We start from the raw sequence: 26,182 nt of genomic DNA on the forward strand, positions 1-26,182 counted from the left end.
TCCGGTCTAGTGAAACCGAAATTAACGGCCATGAGGATTCGTTGCGCTGACCACGCGACACCCTCCATTCGCTAAAGTTGGCAGTAGCTTCGCCGACAATCGGCGGTCGCTCGGTCGGTATAGTTCGCTTGCGGACTAAAACAACGGAGTTTGTTTTTGTTGGTTTGTATGTTGTGTTGCTCACGTAAGGCATGCAAGTCATAAGATCACTTCAGTTATATTAATATTGCAAGAAATGCGAGAGATTGTGTATTTTGTATTAAGCGATTTGTTGTTTTCAGACTCATTTATTCATATTCGTCATAAATTCGCCTGAATGGGCATAATATAGACACTCTTCATGGTGCATTCCTTTGTGATCCACTAAAGGTTTGTGACAGTGACCTCGTATTAATACGATAGTGTAATTATGTTGGACATTGCTCATTGTTTTAGGTAAATTTAAAGTTATGCGGCGTTACGGTTGCTGGTTATACTTCCGTCGTGAGGTATAAAGTGAGAAGGATCCTGTCCACTTGCGTTTCTTAAACCGTACTAGTCTGGACAGTGTCCAGCATAATTTTATAACTAATATTGGTTTGTGTAGGAATCGGCCGTTCTCGATGAAATTCTGTAGTAAGACTGAGGGTGACTAGAATGACTAGTTAATTTCATAATTTCTCCGATTCCAGTGTGATGGTTGAGTCAGATCCTTAAAATTCGTATGATAAATAATTGGTTTTTTGATACACTTTGTATTAAAACCTGTTTGTGTAAATATAAAACAATTGGTATGCTTGTGCCATAACTGATGGACTATTGCAGTTAGGCCTTAGGCGTTCACGTTTATTGAAATTAAGAGACATTTTTAAGCAATTTCTGCAGACATAAGGAAAGACTGACAATTTATGAGTATGTAATTCTTCCGACGCAGCGATAGTAAGCACACTAAAATAAAAAATAGTTAAATGCAGAGTCCTAGAGTTTCCATTTTTACTGTCCCCTAGTAGTTGGTTGGGCACTATGTTACAAGGCAGAAAGTCACGGGTTCAGTTCCCGGTGAGTTCATTGGATTTTTCAGTTGACCTAATCCAGCCGCAGTATGGCCTTGGGGTCGACTCAGCCTCTAACAGAATTGAGTACCAGGAATCTTCCTGTAGGTGAAGTGCGGCCAGCGCATGAGGCTGATTTCAGCGCCATATGTGATCCGATTGTTTAGAAAATGTGGGAGTCTCGACGTCTCACAGCCCTATGGGCCTTCACGGCCTGTTACAGGGATAGCTTTACCTTTTTTTTTTCTTTTACCTTTGTTGCCCCGTAGTTCCGTGTTGTCAATAATGCCATTGCAGTTCTGTGCAGAGCCCACAGACTCGGATTCCTAAATGTCGCAGTGTTCGAGGCCGTGTAGCATTTCATAACACGCAATTCTATTACGGTAATGAGACCCAGTCAAGGGCGATGCAATGGACATAGCGTATTCTGTTCAGACGCATGGAGGAAATGAGAAATGCATATAACATTTTAGTCGGAATGTCTGAAGGGAAGAGAGAGAGCATTTGGGAAACACAGGCGCATGCGTGTATATGAGGTTAGTGCTAAAGTTGATCCTAAAGGAACAGATTGTGAGGATGTGGAGTGGATTCATCTAGCTCTGGATAATGTTTAGTGGCGGGATGGTATGAACACGGGATGCACCTTCGGTGTCCGCCAGGGACGGGCTATGTGTTGATTAGCTGAACCACTCTTAGCATTTGAGGAAGGACTTCTTCCGTGGAGTTTGGTAATAAATCACATTTCAGTTCAGTGCACTAGCGCAGTCGGTATAGCGACTGGCTACGGGCTGGAAGACCAAGGGGTCGGATTTCGAGTCCCGATGGGGCAAGAATTTTCATTTCTCCATGTTGTCCAGAGTGGCTTTGGGGTTCACCCAGCCTCCTGTCCAGTGGGTACCAGGGCCTTTATCCCCGGGGGTAAGGCGTCCGGAGCGTGAAGCTGACCACTCACTTCCAGCACATGCCGAGGTCAAGAAAACATGGGTCTGTACATCCACTCCTCCATACGTCTTCATGGCGTAGTGCTTAATTAGTTAAGCACAGGGACAAATTTACCTTTTGTTTACACGGCACATTGCTTTGCTCAGGAGCACAATACAATTGCGCTAGTCTTTCACTTTCATCGTTAGGTTACATTTCGTTTTTTGGTTCACATATGTGACAGTCCACTTAGCGGATGGCGCATTGTCACTGTCAAGTTTCTTGATAGGCGGTTCTGTATCTGGTGCTGCAAATTGATATCAGATCACTCAGTTGAACGAGGAATTGACAAGCAGAAAGGAAGTTTGGTGTTACCTTGTTTCGTGGTTAAATTAGTTTCCTCTGCATTCCTGACTGTTAGATTACGCCTGTGTTCTCATGACACTCGACTTTCGCTATTGTTTCTCATATAGATGAACATTCGACTTGGGGACTGCGGATTTTCACTTTTAGAAAGTGGAATAAGAGTTTAATCTTATGGATTTGCTGTCGAAGTGACGATACTCGTTCTCTCATTCATTTGCGCTGTTTACCGACTGTACAATGCCATGAAGCCAGATATTTCGTTAATAATAAGTGAAATGATATCGATCCCAATTTCGAACATGATTCTATAACAACGACAATTTTGGCATCAACTCTGGCGCTACAGAAAACGCTTTGTCACATCCGGTCACCACACGAGTACATTCTTTCAGAAAATCAGTTTTATTTTAAACATTCTCGGTTTCGTATATGTTTGAAATATTGATGGTATGTATGTATGTATTATGAGAGGGGGTGGGTTTCCCCATACACTTAGACCAATTATTGGTCCATTGTGCGTCCCCCTTTTAATTTCTACTGTCGCCATACCCTACCGGTAACGGTACGTGCCATCAGCCCCCGTAGAGCCAACGAGGTCGGCCCCCGGTACCTTGATGCTTCCCCCATCCACCAGAGACATGAGGTTCTTTTACGTCCCGTAAATCTACGACACGGGACACACGGCTTAGAGTCCCTCCCTGAGGACTTGTTCCCTGAATTTTTCCGCCCTTAAAAATTCCACGACCTCCGCCGGGTTTGAACCCGCGTACCTTGAGTCATGAGGTGGGAACGTTACCTCTAGACTACGGAGGCCGCTAATATTGATGGTAAGTACAGATCAAACTATTTTAAGTTTCTACAGAATAATCGCATATACATGTCTTATAACTGTAGGTAATGCTTTGGTCTCCAGGTTTCCTTCACTCCGCCAGAATTAAAGTTTTCCTCTGGATCTTAAGCCATTCTTGCGTATCCTTTTAGGTGAATGTTGCACGTATCAGATGGAACGTTATCGTCGCTGATTGTTCTGGTGGCCTAGAGCACACATCGGTGATAATATTCGTCTGCCTTCCTTTTAATCTTGTCTCCAATTTGTGAGTTATCCTCTGGTTTCTACGGTTATCTAGGCAGTGAACTGGCGTCACATGGTATTTAACGTTCTCACAACAGTGAGATTCAGATAACGGTTTTCGTGGACTTGACGCCATGCAGTATGGTAGATAATGAAGTTCTTCATCCATCTTCAGGACAGTGCTAACAATTCATAGTTATTTAACGGCTTTTTAAGTACAGAATTTTTGTCAGGAAGCACACCCACCCCGGTCAGTTATAAACGACCCCATCCGGCACTACGTAAAATTAATTCCCCATCGCCAGTCTGAATCAGGGAGAGCTAAGAGACGTTTTATTGCCTTTATTCCAAGTTTATTCTGTTAAAACTACTTTTAACACAAGGTAAAGGGTAAATTTGTCCCTGTGCTTAACTAATTAAGCGCTACGCCATGAAGGCGTATGGGGGGAGTGGATGTATAGAACCACATTTTCTTGAACTCGTCATTAGCTGGAAGTGAATGGTCAACTTCACGCCCCGGCCGCTTTACTCTCGGTCAAATAAGTCGCCGGTACCCAATGGATAGGAGGTTGGGTGGACCACAGAGCCGATCTGGATGACGTGGAGAAGAGAAAATTATTGACCCTACCAGGACTCGAACTCCGACCCCTCGGCTGTCCAGCCCGTAGCCAGTCGTTATACCACTTTAACGCAAGGAACATACTAAATGAAAATCCTGGATTGAGCCTTATTATTTTTCTCTTCCAGCTGATACAAGGAAAGCCCATATGCGGGCGTTCTAACTAATTTCAACTGCGAATCCGGAAGTTAATTAAGTTTTCCGTTTAGTAGGTGCTACTTGCACGTACACAGACATTCACTTTAGAGCATTCAGTGACCGAGGGATAACACACCGTCGCACAATGCAACAGAACATGTCTTAAGGTGGACTATCACCTTCCGGAGGAAGGGAAATCCAACGGCACTGTTACACCTGCCAAGTATTTGTGTGCCCATATCTTTTTAATTAAGTGCCACGTTCCCACCTCATGACTCAAGGTACGCGGGTTCAAACCCGGCGGAGGTCCTGGAATTTTTAAGGGCGGAAAAATTCAGGGAAGAAGTCCTCCGGGAAGGACTTTAAGCCGTGGGTCCCGTGTCTTAGATTTACGGCACGTAAAAGATCCTCATGTCTCTGAGACCTCTGAGCTAAATTAGACAAAAAGTTTCCGGCCCAAGTAGTTTCCAATGCCTCTGGCAGATGGGGGAAGTATTAGGCACCGAAGGCCGACCTCGTTGGCTGAACGGGGCTAATAGCACGCACCAGTACCGGTAGGGTATGGCGAGTGGTAGAATATCAAAGGGGGACGTACAATAGATCAACAACTTGTCGCGGTGCATGGGAAACCCACCCCCTCCAATAATAATAATAATAAGTGCCAAATTTTTAAGTATGGGGGTGGAAGTAGGTCCTGTAGCTCCACGAATTCTTAACACCAGCAGTGGATGGAGGTGAATGATCAGTTGCATAACCCGACGGCTTTACCTCCAGGGAAAATCTCCGGTAGTCATTAGATAGGCTGAGTGGCCCCAGAGCCTGTCTGCACGCGGTGCTGAGGAGAAAGTTCCTGCTGGGAATCGAACACCGACATATCATTCCGTATTCATTTAATCCATGTGGAAAAGGCCTAGCCCAAATATAATTGAAGTATTTGGAGCCAGCAGTTATCTTCGAAGCCTTATTACCTATGTACCAAACTATACTGCGTCACATCCTAGCAGATCGTTCTCTGAACTGTCATTCTCCCGAGAATGCCACTCTGACCATAATACCGGGTCACACAATCGCGAATCTTCTTTGGTGCGTTCCATCAGCGTGTCAGCCTTTTCAGACTTCTCGAAATTATTGAAATGAGTGAAGGTTCACTCTTTGCAGTAAACAAAAAGTGACTCGGCCTTGTATACCGGCTGGCGCTTATAACGTACATCAGTTTGTATATCGAAAGATGTATTCAGTTAGGTTTATTCGTTACACAGCAAAATATTTTCCACTTTGAATTTTAAAAATAGGCTTTTTTACGTTCACATTGCCCGTTCCTTGAAGGCTTCGGACCATTAAGCTTGAATTTGTCAAATCCAAAATGATCGCCAGGTTCTCAAGATTAGATTGTCATGTTTGGAACAGACTTGTATAGTTAGTGTACTAAAGTCAGAACAGTTTCCGTCCCTGGAGTTACAAGCCTTTGACGGGACGGTTTCAGACCATAATCCAAGAAAATGGAGGTCCTACTCAGCATGCATTCTGACAGAAAAATAAGAAGACTGAATTATGTTTAAAATGCCAGTGTTTAACGTTCAAAGTAGAAAACATTTATCTTCATGACGAATCATCGAACTAGTTAGTTAGTTATTGGAGAGGGTGGGTTTCCCCATGCACTTAGACCAGTATTGGTCCATTGTGCTTCCCTCTATGATATTCTGCCAGTCTCTATACCCGACCGATATTGCTGCGTACCATCGGTCCCGACCGAGCCAGCGAGTTCGGCCTCTACAGACTTGGCGGTACTATAATGCTTCCCCCATCTATCAGAGGCGTTAGAGACTACTGTTGGGCGGTAAACGTCCTTGAATTTGGCTCAGTGACCTCCTTTGGGAATATGAGGTTCTTTTACGTGCCGTGAAGCTACGACACGGGACCCACGGCTTAAAGTCCCTCCCGGAGGACTTGTTCCCTGAAATTTTCCGCCCTTAAAAATTCCACGACCTCCGCCGGGTATTTCAACCCGCGTACCACGAGTCATGAGGTGGGAACGTTACCTCTAGACTACGGAGGCCGCTTCATCGAACTAAATACAGATCTTTCCATTTAAGTCCGTAGGCCCATTCACTTTTACGTTTTGCGCTACGCGGTAAACGTAATTTGAGCCCTGTTGACCAGTGTCATGTGTTAGTGACTGGATACGGGATTTGGATTGATTTGATTCATATAACTCGTAACTGCAAATGATAACTGACACACTAATATGCAGAGACTACAAAATAAGTACAATTACAGCACATACAAAGCCCTCTGTTTGTTATTCTGTCATCACTAGTCGTTGCAAGGTTTCGGCTGCTAACAGTGTAGATTCCTTACAGCTTTCCACTGCTCACTAGCAACTAACAACAGACTGATTGACCGCTAAATTACTTCGGCTTTCGCCAGCACAGTCATTCCTGGCATCAGTCTCCTCGAGATCCATGTCCAAGATTTTTGTTCAGTCCTAGACATGTACGTATTTAGAAAGGGACAGGTGTGTCTTGTTATATAGGTGCTTCGTTGGTTGCATTGCAGTTTCAGCACGAGTGTATCCACGTCTCTGTGGACTATACGCCATTGTCATTGCACTGTGGTAAGTACCACTTACACAAGACATACAGGTTTTCTGTCGATGCAAGTTTGTGCAGCAGGTAATACTTCATTTAATTACTCTGAAACTGCAGTTAGTCAGCTGAGCGATCGTAGGCCTGACCGCCTCCAACTTAAGCTTCTTGTACTTTCCATGCATGGCTTCTTCTCCAATACCACCATACTGGCTCTGGCTCTTCTGCTTCCTGTATCGACGGCATACAGCCCTCATTTCTAGTGGGTTGGGTCTCGTTTGCCAGTTGCTCCGATCTTGCGGTGCCCGTATCGAGTTCCATGGCCCCTTTTCGGGCACGGCTCCTTCAGTGTGCTTCTGCGACCAACGGAATCCGGTCATTGTTAAGGCGCGTCCATATTACTCGTGCTCGTGTGACTCGCTATACTCGCGAGTAATGTGAACGATATGACAAGTCACGAGACAAGCAAATTTTAAATTTTTAATTTAAGAACTATAGTCAATAAATCAAAATACGACTACAGCCTATACACACTACGAGTAAATATACGGATCCTCACACGCCGAAGCCTGGCGAGCAACTGAAGTAGTGTGGACGAAGATTTACGAGCACAAATAAAAGCCAGACGAGTCTCCCGACGAGCGCGAGCACGAGTAATGTGGACGCGCCTACAGGTACCTACCTTGAGGGTTGAACCGGCATTCTTGCTTCAACTTGATGGGCGGCTGTGGAACCCATCCTTGCGAAGTTATCCACCGCCTCCAGGGTCCTTCCAGTTACACCGCCATGACTACCACACCGAGTCGTTGTTGCTTCGCCGTTGGCCTTCATACAGGGAGGTGAACGCAGTCGCGCCTCGAGGTGCGGAGTGGCGTAGGGAATTGCTTCCAAGAAGAGTATTCCATACTTAAAATCCTGTTAAAAACTATCAGTTATTCAGAGTGATTAAATATGTTTTATGTATACATAAGAGAAGATATGAAAGAACGTTGCTAATGATGTGCCTGAAACTGTACTTAAGGGGGTTAGTGTTTCAGAGTGTGTGACTGGATTCAGCAGGCCCATATTAACACAGTAATGGACCTTCATTATTTCATAAAGAGAAGCAGGTGAATTTCTGTAGCTCCTTTCAGAGCGCAGTTTACATAGAGAAGCTGTACTGTAAGAACACTATGTTTGTTCCAGAAGGTGGACCCTGAGCTGATCTTCACAAAACAAGAACGAATTGGCAAAGGATCATTTGGTGAAGTATTCAAAGGTATCGACAACAGAACACAGCAAGTGGTAGCAATTAAGATAATAGACCTTGAAGAGGCTGAAGATGAAATTGAAGATATTCAACAGGAGATCATGGTGTTGTCACAGTGTGACAGCCCCTTCGTTACCAAATACTTTGGATCATATCTCAAGGTTAGTATTTTTGTTTTTTAAACGTTGACTTGATATTTGCTGTTTAGTATGGCATCATGATTTAGCTGAGGAGAATATGGTGCTGGTGGCGGTGGCGTATTGTGTTGTGCACAGTTAAAATGCTTTCATCTGTTGTCTCTTGTCTTCAGTCAGTTTATATATCTTCATGTAGTAATGGATGACACATAGTGTTTGCTTTGCCATAAATGGTTTCTGCCCTACTCTCCTTATCTATATTTACATTCACGTTTCTCAATGATAATCATATATATAGACATGATGAATTTGATATGGTCATATATTATAAACTCACCTTCAAAATTTGTTTTGAACAGTTTTATTTTTTATGTGCATCCTTGGTAAACCTTTAGAATTATGTCATAAAACTTTCATTTGTTCTAAACTGATATTAGCAGAAATGTTGCATGTAAATATATCATTAAGTAGATTCTGCTGGATATATTTCATTTTAAGTTGCAGCCAGATAATGGCTATTCATGATTTTTCTCAGTTCTTCCAGGAAAATGTTAGGCTAGTGTATTAAGATAGGCCTCAGCCACTTTTTTCTTCTTGATGAAGTCTGTTATTCGACTCTCCATTTTATGCTACATAACCAACACAGTTAAAAAGATGTTTTTGAAGATCCTAAAATATCATTAAACCTCACTATAAGCTGACACGGTTCCGAAATTATGCTTGGTTCTTCATCGCAGAGACTGGTGGGGAGTATGAAAATATTTGTATCAAATGTACTGTGAGACTATGGGTGAGTGAATGCAAGTTGTTTTTCTGAAGCCCTGGTAGTCGCTCTCCTTAAGGTATGTTTTTATATAATATCTGATGGGCTATACACAAACTTCAACAAATACACATGCGTATTGGACCATAATAACAGTAGAGTTGGCTGTAGAGTATTAAATTAGTGTATGCTGTATGTGTTACACATAAATTTCATATTTAAGGCACTGAATATTTGACTCCTGGATATACAGTATGACAATTTTTTTTATTGTTATTATTTTGAGCCCTCACTCTTGTATAGTTTGTGGGAGTGTGTGTGTTCTGCATTTATTTGTCATGTTTTAGGGTACAAAGCTATGGATTATTATGGAGTATTTGGGAGGAGGTTCAGCGTTAGATCTCATGAAAGCTGGAAATTTTGAAGAGATGCATATTGCCATTATACTCAGAGAAGTTCTCAAGGGTCTGGATTATCTACATAGTGAAAGAAAACTGCATAGAGATATTAAAGGTATAGTTATCCAGAGTTACTGGATTCATCACACATTTATATTCCTGTAGCAGCCACAAAAAAGAGGTGGGATAGCTCAATTGGTATAATGATGGGTTACAGGCTGGACTGCTGTAGTTTGATTCTTGGGAAGTGCAAGATATTTTCTCTTCTCCACAGTGTCCAGACTAGCTCTGGGGTCCACCCAGCCTCCTATTTAGTAGGGTACAGGGGACTTTTTCCCTACAGATAAAGTGGCCTGGATGTGAAGTGGACCACTCACATCCATGTAGTGCTGAGGTCAAGAATGGTGGAGCTATACCTCCACTACCCCATACATCTCGAAGGCATGGTACTTAACAAATGAAGCACAGGGACAGCTTACATTTGCCTACCATAGAAATGTTCTGAGATGTTACTGAAATCACTGAAAGGTGTTTTGTTTATTGACTTAATATTTTTTATAAATTATTTTATGGATACAGTCATGAACAGAAAAGATGCAGTCACATTTGTACATAGAAACAAATCATAGAAATTCTTTATTTCCATTGTTTTGATTCAGTAATCATGTGGCATAGTTTATTCTGTTGACATTAACATTGTGTAAGATTGATATGTCAGCAGATCATTCAGCTGACTTAATCAGAATTCTGCCTATGTTTAAGCTGCCTTTAGGGATATTTTAAAAATTCATGTTTTTCCCAAAATATGCTTTCAAGTGCAAGAGAAAATTTCTCTGCATTCAGACTAAGACACAGACTTTAGGTAGCATCTTCCTCTGAAATAAAGAAGTGTGTCTGTGGAAGATATGGTATGTATTTTGGCTTATTTTGGACTTCACCCATCATCTGGTATATAAAAGACAAAAAACCACGACATTTCGGAGACTGGATCTGTCTCCAAAACGTCGTGGTTTTTTGTCTTTTATATGCTAGATGATGGGTGAAGTCCAAAATAAGCCAAAAGAAGTACAGTATACACCATTGTCAGAATCCTTTCAAGTCTACCAAGATATGGTATGTATTTTGTTTGTATATATTTTATAATAAGAAAAGCTGCCAGAAGCCTTGATATATGACTGCAGTGACACCCCATAGAATTGAGCAGTTCTCTGTACCATTCATTTCCTTGTATACCAACAGTCCACATATTTACATTATATTACATTATGTAAATACCTTATCCAGTTTGTATATTAGCCTTTCACTTGACATGTAATATGTACTTGAGGCAAGCAAACCCTGATTTCTGTGTTAATCTTTGGCTGTGTCCTACAAACGGAAGTACTGAAATTCCATATGGCCACGCGAGTCTTCACCTTAACTTGGTTTGTTTTGACATATTGATCTTAGCAGCCCAGAAAGTAGAGGGAATATTGTATTTTGCATTTCCCAAGTAATTTCTTATTGAAGTGAGTTGTGATAATGAAATTTGTAAAAGGTAGAGCTATGCATGTAACAGGTCATGGAGGCTCATAGGGTTGTGAGACGTATGGCCTGCCACATTTTCTAGACAGTTGGCTCACAGATGGCAGTGAAGTTGTCAGCTTTACATGCTGGCCACTTTTTACCCCCAGGAAGATTCCTGGTGCTCATTGCTGTTAGAGGCTTAGTTGACCCCATGGCTATAGTGTGGCTGGAAGGATTAGATCAATTGAAAAATCCATCGACTTCATTGGGGATCAGACCCGTGACGTTCTGGCTTGTAGCATAGTGCCTCAACCAACTACACTACTGCATGTTCCCCAGATGACTTTTGTATGCTGTAAATATTTAAGTTTGTGTGTATGTATTCTTTGGTTTTGTGAATTATGCAATGCTGAATGGTAGAATTTCTAATATTCTTTCCAATTTTTCAGCTGCCAATGTTTTACTTAGTGAAATGGGTGATGTTAAATTAGCAGACTTTGGAGTGGCAGGGCAACTCACAAATACTACCAGCAAGAGGAACACGTTTGTTGGAACACCGTTCTGGATGGCTCCAGAAGTTATCAAGCAATCAGCATATGACTCTAAGGTATGAGATTGTACCATTAGACCAACATGACAGTTTGCTGATGATTACCAGTATAACTGTAACCGTAAAATCTTTGAATACACATGAAATTAACTAACAGTATCTTATAATGTCAGATTACTGAATTCCCTGACTATAATGTGTCTCAAAAATGTTCTCTGTTCCATAACTTTTTGGGTTATATTGACAGAATAACTCTGTCTGGAATGGAAAATTTATGATAAAATCATTTTAGTATTTGTGCAGATCATATTCGTAGGTAGAAATATTCAGCACAAATAGTATTTTCCCTTTCTCTTCAGTATGGCATGTTTTATGTCTATAAAAGATTTTTCTGGTGAAACTTGCATCTGTTAAGTATTCTCGGTCCTCCACAGTTTGCCCTTAGAAATACAGTGGAACCTCGTTAACGAGCACCTCTCATAATGAGTAATTCGCATAACGAGCAAAACAAATTGTAAAGAAATGACTCACTTACCGAGTGACATTTCGCATAACGAGTGACGAGAGGGAAAGTCTTGGATTGTGTGCTTGCTACATCAGTCTGTGTTTAGCGCTCGATCCGCTAGCATCTTAGTGTCTTTTGTGATCACACATTTTTCCAAACTTGTGTTCAAACACATTAGTTGTGCGAAGTTTAATAACCCTTGCAAAAATGTCCCTGAAGAAAAAGCCATTTTAGTTGGCTATCTAAAGCACAGCCATTTGGAGTCCATGAAAAGTATTTCCATGAAAGATAGTACTTGTTAATGACTGTGGCAAAGGCAGGATTTGTTTTACACACATTGGAAGATAATATTTTTATCTGCAGCATGTGACACAGATGGTCTGGTGAACAAACTTGAGCTCCATGTGGAAGGGCTAAGATAATGGTAGATCACCTCCAAAGCTAGCAAACCACCAGCATTGTTTAAGCAAAGTTCTCCCTGCATAGAAAGCACTTTGACAAGATTCCTCCAGATATCTGGGATCATAGCATCCTGGGAAACAAACAGGTAGTTAACTTAATCACTGAAGGACAGTGGGACTGTATCAGTCTGATATTAAATACATTAGAGTAGAATGGGGATATTGTGAATGAACTCAAGTAACCTGCTTCTCTGGTGCTTGTGACTTTCAGATAACTGGAGATTTTCTTGAATTTCTTTTAAGATATGAATGGTTTTGTTTCAGGCTGATATCTGGTCATTAGGAATTACAGCCATTGAACTTGCCAAGGGAGAACCTCCCAACTCAGAGCTTCATCCCATGAGGGTACTTTTCCTAATTCCTAAAAATAATCCCCCACAACTCACAGGAAATTATACAAAACAGTTTAAAGAATTTGTAGAAGCTTGCCTCAATAAGGACCCTGAGAATGTGAGTAATAGTTGTTCATTTTTTCATATAAATGCACAAAAAGAATTGAGGTGTTTTGTGACAGTGAGAATTCAGACAGATTTCTTTGATTTATGACACCATGTAGTCTTTCCCAACTAACTAACTAACTAACTAAACAAAACAACATTACACAACACCCCACATAAGAAGAACCTTTTGAGAAGCTCAGGTGGCCTTTTGTGGAACCAGAAGGTTTATTACCATGTTTACAAGAGTCTGTACAAATTTGAGGTTGTGTGTAATGTTTTGTAATGTGCTATTGAGAGGTTGTTGGCCTTCTATCTAACTCCCAGACTGTAGGACCACCTCCTGCAGCTTTCTGCGACTGCTTAATTAATATATTCACAATTATTCTTCATATCTAGGGACTGTCTTCTGTTCAGAATAGTAAAGTAGGAATAGTTAAGCCCATGTTTATAAAGGCAATTAAGTGAAATTAATCTTGCCATTGTTTTATAATTTGCGTTTTTCTTTTGTAATTTCAGAGACCCACAGCTAAAGAATTGCTCAAGTTTCCTTTTATTAGAAAAGCAAAGAAAAATTCATATTTAATTGATCTTATAGATCGGTACAAAAAGTGGAAGTCTCAGAGGAGTGAAGAAAGTGAAACAGAATCAGAAAATTCGGATTCGTAAGTATCCCATGGTATCCATGTTGTTTAAAAATAAATTTAAGTCGATGGCATATAAAACTGAAAGTCCCAGATTGGTGCACATGAAAATAGTTTATTGTAGAGACCAGAATTACTGTTCTTGTTACTGTATTCCTGGCTACATAAGAGTATTCTCAGAATTTGCCTTGGTGAAAAGTGTGGAGGTGTTGGGGAAGAGGTTAAAAATTGAAGTAACAAAAATTTACGGTTACCCTCAACTCTCAATTGTCCGGGATAATGGTGGGGATGGAAATCACGATTAATCGAAAACCCGGTTAAGACAAATTTTATTAAAAGTAGTACTGTAATACTGTACCTTCATAATACTATAGGCTTACCTGTATTTAAATTTATTCAACCTCATTTTTATGTCATCTCATGGCCTAGTTAATACTTTTTTTTACATTACACAGAAGTATGAATTAGTTATTTCAATCACAGTGTTCAACAACATCCAACACTTTTTACGAATATTCACACTTAACACTTAAAAAATTTTAATATTGTCGTTTTCTTCTTCATGGCATTTTCCTTTTTACGGATATCTGTACGAAGCCTATGTAATATTAGCTTGTCACTTAATAAACTGTTCTCTTCACTCTCAAGATAGTCTAGTAAGGATTCCAAATGATTATGAGCAGCACCATGTGATATTTCTAACTAGGAGCACTGTCCACCTATTCCTCATTCTCACTTTATTCCCGCTCTTCTGGCTGCACCCCCACTGAACTTATGGTTTTGTCACTGCTTAACATTTCGAAGCCCAGCTTGCACGAGTGACAGTCAAACCACTCTCTTATATTTTCCTCGTTGACTTTCACCACCATGAACTTGGTTAGCCAATTTTGTCATTTCTATGGCTATCTCATTTTCACTGAATCCAGTGAATCCATGGATTAATTGATTCTTTTGTTTTTTCAAATCACGAACAGTTTGTTCTCCAATACTGTATTGCATTGCTAATTGTTTAACTACGCCTCTTTTTCCGAACTGATTGATAATTTCAAGTTTCTGTTTAATACTTAACACAACACACTTCCTTTTACACTCTGACATTTTGCTAACGCACTTGAAGATGATACAAAGAGACTAACTGGGGCGGTGTATCTGTCCATGAAACTTTCCACAAATCCTTGCATTCTTTCACCCCTACCCTAGAACATTGTGTTAGCATAACGGAACCAAAGCATGCAGAGCTCGGTTCACACTAGTGCGAAAATAGTGTTACAACTCACCATGTGAAACAAAAGTGAATGAAAATTAAACAACAAATAAGCCTCAAAGAAGCCCTGGTTAAGCCGCAAACCGGTTTATCCGCCCCTGGATAATTGAGAGTTGAGTGTAATTCAGTCTTATCTGTACTGTTGAGAAAACTGTTTGTCACTTTCCCTCAATAATCAGATTATATTTTTGTAATCAATTTTTGTCAGAAAAAAATACTCTTTCATATAACCTCAGCCATTTCATGGTTAGGATAGAGGTTAAGCCTGAGAACTGCCCTCTAAACATGATCCTGATCTGTAAGTTAGCCTGTATTGTCAGCAGTTTGGTTCCGTTAACAGGATTTATTTTTTAATGTGAAGGTAATATTATATTTAAGCATCCTGTTGCATTAATGCACTTCATTCACACATTGTACTTCCATCCACAATGCATCCTGTTTATTTTCTCCCTGTCCTTTGCACTGTTTGTTTCAGCCATGTATGACCATCATCGGGTGTGTGTTTGCTAAAACTGTTTCACTATGTAGTATGTGCAACTTCACCTATCACATGTGAAACAGTTTTAGCAAAGTAAGATTTGAGGCTTTCACGGCGGTGACTATGAAGAAAGCAGTCTTCTGGGATTTGGCACCATGTATATGTGGTGTTAACCGACGTTTCGGAGGAACGTATCGCCTCCATCTTCAGGGTAGAAGAAAAAATATAAGAAATCTGCAAGCGAAGAGACCGTGAGAACCGGTAAAAGCAGACTGTGTCTGTGTCTTATATTTTTTCTTCTACCCTGAAGATGGAGGCGATACGTTCCTCCGAAACGTCGGTTAACACCACATATACATGGTGCCAAATCCCAGAAGACTGCTTTCTTCACAGTTTTAGCAAATATTGACACCTGATGATGGCCATATACAACCGAAACATGTAGTGAGAAAGGGAGACAATAAACAAGTTCTACTGTGGACAGAACTATATAATATGTGAATGAAGAGTTTAATATGACATTTTCAATATTACACATCCTCCTGTCCCTAGGTGGAATGTTGTATTCATCATCCCTATAGTTACAAGGTCTGACAAATGAGACTGGCTGCATTGCAAAGCATGATTCAGTCTATAGCTGATGGCAGGTGCTTATGTGTCTGAACTTTACATAGTGGCAAACTTGTCTTGACAGTGTAGTGAGTGCAGTGCTTTTGTGATTTAACTGAAATGGTGTTGGTATAGCTTGTCATGAAAATAAGTGAGAAACATTTTAAGAAAGATTCAACATGACCTTTTTATTCATTCATGGAATGGAAGAACAGAGACATCACTGGGGATGAAAGTTTTTTTTTCTTTATGACCCTGAGACATAGTCGCAGAGCATGCGATGGAAACCTCCAGGCATACTGTGCAGTAAGGAAGTGCAGATGTCAAAATCTGAAATCGAGACTGTCTTTATTTGTTTCTTTGACTGCAAAGGGACTGTGCAGCAAGAGGTTGTCCCACCTGATTGCACTGTTAACCAAAACTTTTATCTCCAAGTTTTGGGACATCTGGGACAGCAGGTGAGGTCAGAATTGTTTCCTGACGAGTGGATCCTACACCATGACACAAGGTGTTCATCATGGAGTTTTGATGGAAAATTTGATTTTGGTCTTGGTACACCCCCACATACCTACCAAATTTTGCTCTGTGTAACCTCTTCCGGTTTTCTATCTTAAAGAATTATCTCAGGGGGTCGTGTTTTGAACCTGAAAGATAGTTGAGAGGTTACGATGGCCATTCTAAACAGCCATAGAGGTCATATGAACCTGCAGGAATGAACTGTTTTGAAGGAGACCACCACAGTTCTGAATAAAATTTAATACATTGCTGCCTGTGAGTACAGTCTTATTATGTCAGACCTCATGATTTGTTAATTGTTTTGGAATTGAACAAGTCTACAACGGGATGTAGTCTGTTCATTAATACTTTGCACATCCCAGAACAACAGTCTCTTTTCTGGTTAATATGACCAACTGCATAGTCTTAAACAAAATATTTTCCACAATGTGTGCATGTGAGTATGTGTTAATGAGCTGAAATAGCTCATTCAGTAAAGTGATTGACTACAGGCTCGTTTGGTTGGGTTTGATTTCCATTAGGGATTCTTCTGTTTGCAACTTCATTCACATTGATTTGTGGGCCCACCCAGCCTCCTTTCCAGTAAATAACCAAGGACTGTTTCTGTGGGAACAGAGCAGCTGGAGCATGAAGCTAACACCCCATCTAATAGAGGGATTAGCCTATTATCACTTGCCTAATTTACTGTGGTCTTTATATTGTGTTTGAAACCTGCTTGGAAATCTGTAAGTTGGTTTTCTTGGTATTACTACACAGTGCCCTGCAGAAAATGTACAAATACAGGGTGGAGCAGAGGAAACGCATGTTTTTCACATAAGAATAACTTTGTTGATTTTCAAGATAAAACCTTTTTAATTACACAAAAAACAAGGTATTTTAATGCATTTTTAACATACATTACATACAGAAAATAATGACAGTCAGATGATGTCCTTCTTGCTGGGCACGCATTTGGAGCCTCCTCAAAATTGTGCATCGCATTCTCCAACATGTCTCCCAGCACAGCTGAGATTTCTTGATGAATGGAAAGTTTCAGCTCCTGGATCATTCGTGGTCTATTCATGTACACTCTTGCCTTGAGGTATCCCCCCCCCCCACACACACACACACAAAAAGTCACAAAACAAAAAATCAGGGGAGTGCGGAGGCCAAGAAACATCACCGAAACGGGAGATCACATGTTGGGGGAACATGCGTCAAACAGCTTCCATTGATGCTTTTGCTGTGTGAGCTGTGGCACCATCCTGTTGGAACCACATTTATCTCATGTTTACCCGACACCTTAGGAGTTCTGAATTCAGGAAGTTGTTTAACATGTCGATGTAGCACGCCGAAGTCGCTGTAACTGCTGTCTCCCCCTCTTCAAAAAAGTAAGGACTAACGATCCCTAACTTAGAAACACTGCACCGCGCTGTCAGTCTTGAGCTGTGGAGAGGTATTTGGTGTACTTCTCATGGGTTCTCCACCGACCAGAACCAGCAGTTTCGTTTTTTCACAAATCCATTCAGATGGAAATGTGCTTTGTCGTTCATCATTACCACGTTGTTAGCATCTTCGGTAAGAATGGTGAGCATTTCCTCACAAAACTCTCTGCGTTGTTCAAAATCCCCTTCAATCTGCTGCTGGACAATCATTATTTTGTAGGGATGAAATTGTAACTCTTCGTGTAGAATGCAATGTAGTGAACGACATGACCTGCCCAAAGCTAATGCCTGATGCCTAGCAGAACGTCTGGGACTAGCAAGAACTGCCCTTCTCAGTGTGTCAACATTTTCCAGGGTCCGTACTGAACTGGAAAGGCCAGGTGGTTTCCTCTTCATGACATCCAGTGGTTCTAAATGCCTCAACCCATCGTAGTATAGTGTTATGATCGGGAATTGTTCCTTGATGCTCAACATTGAACTTTCGACAGAAAAGACATTGAACAGTAACTACGGAATCACTGTTTCTAAAAAACTGTTCAACAACAAACACACAATGTTCTACTTTCCAGTGCATCACAGCTACTGAAATTGCCTTGTCTGTGCTGTTTGCTGGCTCACACCCTAGGTCATCAACCCCACCCTTGCCGAGTACTAGTCATTTGAAAAACATTTAATTTTCTCTGCTCCGCCCTGTAATAAAATATTCTCTTATATGCACGCTCCCAGTCTAGAAAACCAAAATTAATGGTTGTGTAGATTCATTGCGCTGACCACGTGACACCCTCTATCCGATAAAAGTTGGCACTAACTTCGCCTACAAGCAGTGGTCGCTTGGTTAGTATAGTTCGCTTGCATACTACGCCCACAGAGTTTTTTTTATGAATGCTCAAGACATTTTCTGTTTCCAGGGATTCCAGTCAGATACAACTAACACATGATAGCTTGGATTTAGTATGACAGGCTTCAAAACTCTAGTACAAAATCCACTCTCACAGTTTATACATTTATTTTGCCTCTCCTTGTTATTCCTCATGTGAAACAGAGGTAACAGTACAGTTTGGAGGATCAAATGTCGCATCTTCTTAGCCCACTGAGAAAACCCCTGCATCGGTGGTATGTTATGTGAAACAAATCTGTTGTTTGGTTTAAAAAACAAAGCTGGTCTGTAACAGACTGTGGAGGCCCATAGGGTTTTGAGATGTCAAGGCTTCCACATTTTCTAGACAATCCGCTCACAGATGGTGGTGAGATTGTCTGCCTTATGTGCCGGCTGCTATTTATTCCCACTAAAATTACATGTACTCATTTCTGTTCGAGGCTGTGTCAACCCCAGAGCCATAGTGTGGCTGGAAGGATTGAGTCAATTGAAAAATTCATTGACCTCATTGGGAATCGAACCATGACCTTCTGACTTGTAGCATAGTGCCTCAACCGACTACATTACAGCGTGTCCCATTGTCTTTGGCATGAAGATGACTAAAAACTCAACAGAAGTGTCATACATACATCAGCAAGAGAATATGAGTTAGGCCATTTCCTCTTTTTGAATAATAGCATGTGAACTGTTAATGCAATCAGGCCAGACATCAGATTCTTAGAAGGAAGCATTAGTTTATAATTGTAAAAGGATAGCAACTGATTATTTGCTTGGCTGTTGTACCAAATGAACAGTGACCATAGTCAGAGGTCAGCACATTAGAAAGGAAGAGTTTTTATTACTGTTTAGAATATTGTGGCACAGTTGCCATTTTTTACACTGAATGTGAACTTACAAATTCCCTGTATTTTGAAGAAAGTACAACAAAATACGTAGAATAATTGTTAAGAACCATTCACTAATTGCACATATAAAGACTGCTAATTTTTTGGAACATCACATGTAGGCACATGGATCATTCTTAATAATTAGTTTATATTTTGTCAGCACTCAGTACCCTAGAAATTAAAAACCATGTTTTAATTCAGGCCAAGGCTGAAAGCAGGGCATTTAAATACTAAAACAGTAAAGGTTAAGCATGCATGAAACCTACCTCAACTCCTTCGGATGTCTTCATGGCATAGTGCTTAAGTACAGGGATAATTTTACATATATGTGTGTTTAATATATATTGTACTTGCAGAGAAGAATCAAAACAAGACAGTGATTTGGATGAACCATGGATCATGACAGTTAAAGGCCCACACTCCATAAAACCACCTAATGATGAACCTGCAAACCACAAGATACCTCAGAAGGTTCAGAATGGATCAGGACCCCCACAAACAAAATCTCCTCCAAAGGATTCAAATCTAAACCACTACAGGAGTGAAAGGAGTGAAAAAGCTGCACCAGTAAGTATTGTGATGTGCTTAGAGAAAGGATGAAGACTTTGGTGATTAATAAAGTGGAGCTAGAGAAAGTCTGGAAATATGCAGCATGTAGTAGTGATAAGTTTTGACAGTCTGTGTAAAAATACAGATGAACTTTATTAGAATTACAAATCGTGATTGCACAGTAATCCTGGAAATGTTTACTTTATTCATACTAGTATATACACTTATCCAGTTTTCACACAGAGAAGTATTTTTAATTTTTGAAAGAAGTACATTTTTAAGATGTGAGTAATTTGCAATCATTGTTGTCATAGGTTTAACCCTTTCACTGCTAGTATGTTAAGTAACTCTCAGTACCCTCTGCTGAATTAGTTTTGAATAAATCTTTTATAAATAAAGTATGAAAATTTGTGATAAAATGTGACTAATCTTACCTCAGGCGGGGAACAGGCAGCAGAAGTTACAAAAATGTAGAATTATTCAGTATTTTTCACAGGGGAAAAGTCCATTTAAATCAGGGTTGTCCAAGATGGCCAAAAAAGTACATAATTCACTATCCTAGTCTTATCACTATGTCACATTTTGACCAAAGTCCACAAATTTATTTAAAACTATTATAGAAAGCACCACGCACTATACAAAACCATTTTTACTAGCCCTGTGAAATACCCGTGTCCCAGCCAGTGTGGGCTCCAGTGACATTCCATTCCTGTCAGGTTTCATGAAAATTAGCCTGCTGGTTCAGAATTGAAGAAAGGAACACAGACACACAACATGGTGATCTCATAAGACCACTTTTGCCTTAAGGATGAAAGGTGCTAAGAGGGGGATTATCTGTAGAACAGAATTAAAGAGCTTCTAACTGATACTTAGAACAAGGATATTTGACACTTTTATAGTGGCATAAGTGAATTTCAGAAGGATTACCAACATGGAAGTAATTTGGTAAAGGATGAGATTAGCGATCTTGCAGATTCCCACAGTTCAGTAGGTGCAACTTCTGTCAGTTGTTATGTGTACATGAAGTTAACTGAAATAAATGTAAGCAGTGGAGCCATTAGTACCTGAGCCTAGTTCTGTTGACGTTTAAATTAAAGTTGGAAAAATGTAAATAAGCAGAAGGTCACAGTGAAGTTAATGTGGTGGTCACAAATAGTGTATGTGTGTTTTAATTATTGTACATATCATGTAATTGTGTGTCAGAATCAGATAATGTGATACTTAATACATTTTGAAATCAGGTAAATAAGCTGTAATTTTTTTTTAGCCCATTTTAATTGAAGTTTATATTTTTCATACCTTGAAAGTTGAAAGTTGATAACCTGCTCATTCCTTAAGTATACTGTTATAACAATTTGCCATTTTACAGACGTGAGATATGGTAGTATGCTATCTGTCACATTGTGGTCACATTTTTCTATATTTCAGTCGCGACCTCACTCCACAGCTCCAGCTGCTCCTGTTGTGGATAATCGCAAGGACAGAGACAGAGAAAGAGAATGGGAAACTAATGACTCCCATAGTAGAGAAAAGCGTATTTCAAAGGAAATTGGTCCTTTGGATCATCGAGGAGAGCTTAGTGAAAGTGGAGAAAAGAAATCTGTTCAGAGGGGTCGTGATGGCAACACAAATAGCAATAGTAGCAGCAGCAAACCCAGCCATGTACGGTCCCCATGTCTGTCTGGTGTTATCTATCCTCTTATTTCAGAGGTGAGTGATAAACAGCAAGGTGCTTTTGTTTATTACATACCTGAACTGAAGTAGCCCAGTGAGTATTTTTCATCTTCTTGCATGAGGCTTATGACCAATGTTCAGTTTCTGGCAAAGTCAGGAAGTTTTCTCTTTGCCTCCAGTTCCATCTAGTGCTCCACCTCTTCATACATCTTCATGGCATGGTGCTTGAGCACAAGGATAGAACAAAAATTTGTAATAAACCTTAAAAATTCAACAAACCTTGTCATTGGGTGTGATCCTCAACAAATTCATCATAATGTGACAATAGTTCACAGCCTCACACCTCAAAGATCAGTTTTCATATTATCTTCCTTCCATCTTTACAGATATGTAGTTTTATCCAATTTTATAGTGATTTAAATAATGCTATTTGTAGCTTGAATTTTAGTAAGGCACACAGCCTTTGATGCTGATGTGCTTTAAAATACATGCACACTTGTGCACTCACATATATGCTCATATTACAACCAATCCATTGATGCAAGTAGTCAAGAGTAAGCTATTCATGAAACTTATGGAGATAATTTTGTGTTTGTACGAGGGTCATACTGAAAGTCATGAGCAACAATTTTTTTGTAAAGTAACATGCTTTATTATTGACAAACCAAATACACCACCTCAGTCTACAGACCTTTCTTTATATTTCCACATAATCACTTCTTTGTACACATTTCTGCCAGCCTTCTGGGAGTTTGAAAATTCCCCTTCTGTAAAATTCCGTTCCAGCCATCCGAAGACACTGACGCACTGCTTTCTGAATTGCCTCCCTTGTCTCAAAACGTTGTCCACGCAGCTGATCCTTCACAAGTCCGAAAAGACGGTAGTTGGAAGGTGCCAGATCATGGCTATAGGAGGGGTGTGGAAGAACTTCCCACCCCATCTTTGCAATTGCTTCCAATGTGAGGCGAGCAGCGTGGGGGTGAGCGTTGTCATGCAGGATGATGTTTCGTCCTGGACGTTTATTGCGCAATGCACGGCGGAGCTTGTGCAGCGTCTGGACATAACGAGCAGCACTGATGGTTTGCCCAGGTTCCAGGAATTCGGCCAGAATAAACCCCTCTGCATCCCAGAAGACTGTGCCCATCACCTTCGCAGCTGATGGCACTGTCTTTGCCTTATTTTTTGATGGAGAATGCAAATGGTGCCATTCCATACTCTGCCGTTCCGTTTCGTTTCAGGCTTGAAATGGTGAAACCAGCTTTCATCACCTGTCACAATACAGAGCAAAAAATCATCGCCTTCATGTCGATATCTCTGCAGCAGTTCTGAGGTGATGGCTTTTTGCTGAACTTTGTAGTCTTCGGTCAATAACCGCGGGACCCAACGAGCACAAACTTAGCCCAAGCTTTCAATCATCTCCTGTATTGTACTGCTCCCTATTCCAAGTTTTTGGGCTGTTGTGTCCACAGCCACATGCCTCTCATCTTGAATGATCTCATCCACTCTTTCCTTGTTGCATTCAGTTGAGGCTGTTCAAGGATGACCACTCCGAGGTTCATCTTCGATACTGGTGTTCCCATCTTTAAAATGTTTCACCCATCTTTGAACACTGCTTGCACCCATGCACACACTTCCATAAGCATGCTGAAGTCTCTGGCGAATTTCTGCAGCAGGGATTTCCTCTTGCACAGGAAATTTGATGACAGCACGCTGGTGAAACAACTTATGGTTGTCGGCCATTTTGTTAGGAGTGATACTGGTCACGTGATGCAAGCTATTGACATCACAAGACACTCAAGGTTAACACAACAGCTGGTTCCACCTACCACCATACTCTCTTTCATCTGCTGTTCCCAGGTTGCATGTAAAAAAATGTTGCTCGTGACTTTCGGTATGACCTACATAAATAGTGAAGTTTTGATATATGAGTGTTGATATTTGTATTAGATTGTGAATTTTGTCATGAAGTTCATACAAAATACAGTTACAAAGGCACATGTTTTGGGCCACTGTAGCTTCAGAGACGACATCATTACAATTCACGTGGTCCTGAGTCTTCCCATAAGACAGATGCAATTGAAGAGCTGAAGAATGCATTTGAATTAGCAGAACGTGCCAGTCCAGGAATCAGTGATTTGTTTGTACATGAGATTGTTCAGAAGTTACTGCCTGCTGTCACAGAAACTAGAATAAAGAGTGTTATGGACAAACTTACTAGGTGAGTACCAAATAATTTGTACTTAAGTTGCTGGAACTTATTGTAATGGGGAATTCTGAGAAGAAATTACAATGCCTACTAGTTTTATTTCAGTTCTTCTGTGAAAGCAAAGATACTGTAAGTTAATGATGAAGCAGTCCACTGTTCTTTTCCTTTTCATAATTTTTGCTAGGCCATATTTACCTAAATGGGAAACCAAATTTCATTCCCCCAGATTGAAAATTACAGAAATAAGGGTTTGACATAAATTGAGCTGCTATACACACGTGTGCAGAACTCCCATTTGAGGTTTCTTTTCGGAGCAGTTTATCTGAGAAAAATTTTTGGTGGAAGTAATTTAATGTTGCAGTTATTGATTCAGGATCATTGAAATTGAATATGAAATGAGGGGAAACTTGAAATTGAGGAACAATAAATGGCGGTTAGACAGTGTTGTGTGTGTGCGCGTGCGTGTGTGTGTGTGTGTGTGTGTGTGTGTGTGTGTGTGTGTGCGCGCGCGCGCGCGTGCGTGCTTACATTGTATGTAAGAAACTTTATTCTAAATATGCTGCACAGTTTAGAGAGTGGTTCAGCCCTTAGTTTGTGGTCTCATCACTCTTTGTTTGCAGAGTGGGAAAAATTTCTTCTAGTAATAATATTAACGTGCTACCACGTAGAGGTCCCATCCATGCACGAGAAATGTTTTCATTAAAGGCACTGTACTTCTCAAATATTAACAGTAATTGATAAAGGTGATGTCTTCCAACATTCAAGCACATTTCACAGTGATGTAAGGAATTCTGCAGCATGTTGAAGGTCAGCATATATGATTTCTAGAATAATCTCCCAGAATTCGATATGGATTATTTCTGTAGGCTGTCTGTTTCAAGTTTCTCCACAAACGAAACATATTCAGAACTAAGGAATGTGATGGTCATAGTCCTCTTTTGATCATTCATTTGTGGGGAACATCACATAGGATTGAATTTTTGTGATATTTGCCCGTGTGTAGTACTGCTCAAATTATTCATAATTAATTCTTAGTAAAAGTGTTCAGTACTGTAACACACTGTGGGTTGCACATCACAGATAAAGAATGCTCACAGCCGACTGATCGCCAAACAAACATGCAGTAGCGCATAGAAATGTACTGTATGTTTTTTTTTCTTCCACTTTGTGCAACCGTTTGTGTCACGGCATGACTTATGTTGCTTATTTGCCCAGATCTGAATGTGTAATTTTTGTTTGTGGGAATGTGCTTGGATTTCAGATGACACCGTTTTAAATGGCTATCATAATATCAGATAAGTAAAGTGACTTTGCTGAAAACATTAATCAAAGATAGTTGGAACCTCCAGTTCTGTGTGGTATCACATTACCATTTTGTTGGGAAGAAACTGCCCTCTAGCTAGCATCCCACTCTACCAACAGACAGTATAAGACCATAACGAATGAATGTACCTCTGTATTCTACAGAAGCATCCTTACTAAAGCTATGTATTTTTAAAAGTAAAAATTGAATGTAAAATTTAAAGAAGGATTGTCTATTTGACCTTTCATATTCAAGCAAAATAAAAGAGAAGTGTATTAAAAAACAGATAATCCTTACTCCTTGCAATCATGGAGTTCACCTGTCAGACCTTTGATCTAGGTGCATTTTTTCTGGAAAAGTTTTATTGATCTCGTGTTTGAGATTTTCCCACACCCTTTACCTGTCTGTCTTCACAGCACGAGCATGGTTTGGATGTCAAATTTCATCTCTGTCTCATCAGGAGCAAATAGAATTCTGGCCTGTGGGTGCTTCCACCACATTGGTGTTGGTTCCTTCACCCTGACCAGGCAGGAAAGCAGACGTGGATGAATGCTGTACATGATATTGCCTGTTTGATTCCAGGGACACATCATAGAAGAACCTCCTTGTTGGATAAGCTGCAGCAGGGTGAAGTGTTGCAGAACTCAGGACCTCTGTACAGCGGCTGGTGTCACTTTTATAAATAAGTTCCTTTGTGTTGTTAAGTAATGGAAGTACACTTTCTTTATCACTCTGAACTTACTTTTTGTTACTGTATGCCAGTTTTTGGCTGGCAGTATGGCTGAAATGATGAAAATAAATGCCAACCATAAGGAAAATGTCTTTGTCCATGATGAGAAAAAGTTATTTTCAGATTGAGGCATAAGGGTGCAACAGGTGGAATTGGTGTTGCAACCCTCTGTTATCAGTTGTGAATTTGGAATGGATTCTGTGAAACTGGCCATGACAGATCAAGGTTATAGACGTAATTTTCTTAAGTTTTAGTCATCCGTTATGCACTATTATTTTATTTG

The 26,182-nt window shown here is 40.3% G+C and overlaps 1 protein-coding gene across 10 annotated transcripts in view; it reads left to right on the forward strand.

The window, feature by feature from the left end:
* The window catches only part of LOC111866224 (serine/threonine-protein kinase 26), an 82,196-nt gene extending 56,237 nt beyond the window's left edge, over nt 1-25,959 (forward strand). For 9 of the 10 annotated variants that reach the window (XM_033752172.1, XM_023854982.2, XM_023854980.2 and 6 more), the window contains 9 exons: nt 7,918-8,142; nt 9,229-9,394; nt 11,235-11,392; nt 12,566-12,751; nt 13,258-13,403; nt 19,794-20,004; nt 21,415-21,696; nt 23,676-23,878; nt 25,752-25,959. In XM_033752172.1, the coding sequence (XP_033608063.1) occupies nt 7,918-8,142; nt 9,229-9,394; nt 11,235-11,392; nt 12,566-12,751; nt 13,258-13,403; nt 19,794-20,004; nt 21,415-21,696; nt 23,676-23,878; nt 25,752-25,764 (1,590 nt within the window). In that variant the 3' untranslated portion in view covers nt 25,765-25,959. The remainder of the gene's footprint in view (nt 1-7,917; nt 8,143-9,228; nt 9,395-11,234; nt 11,393-12,565; nt 12,752-13,257; nt 13,404-19,793; nt 20,005-21,414; nt 21,697-23,675; nt 23,879-25,751) is intronic. The other variant, XM_023854983.2, reaches the window with a different exon arrangement.
* The last annotated feature ends 223 nt before the right edge of the window (nt 25,960-26,182 follow it).

The sequence above is a fragment of the Cryptotermes secundus genome, unplaced genomic scaffold (assembly GCF_002891405.2).
Source record: "Cryptotermes secundus unplaced genomic scaffold, Csec_1.0 scaffold834, whole genome shotgun sequence".
NCBI lineage: Eukaryota > Metazoa > Arthropoda > Insecta > Blattodea > Kalotermitidae > Cryptotermes > Cryptotermes secundus.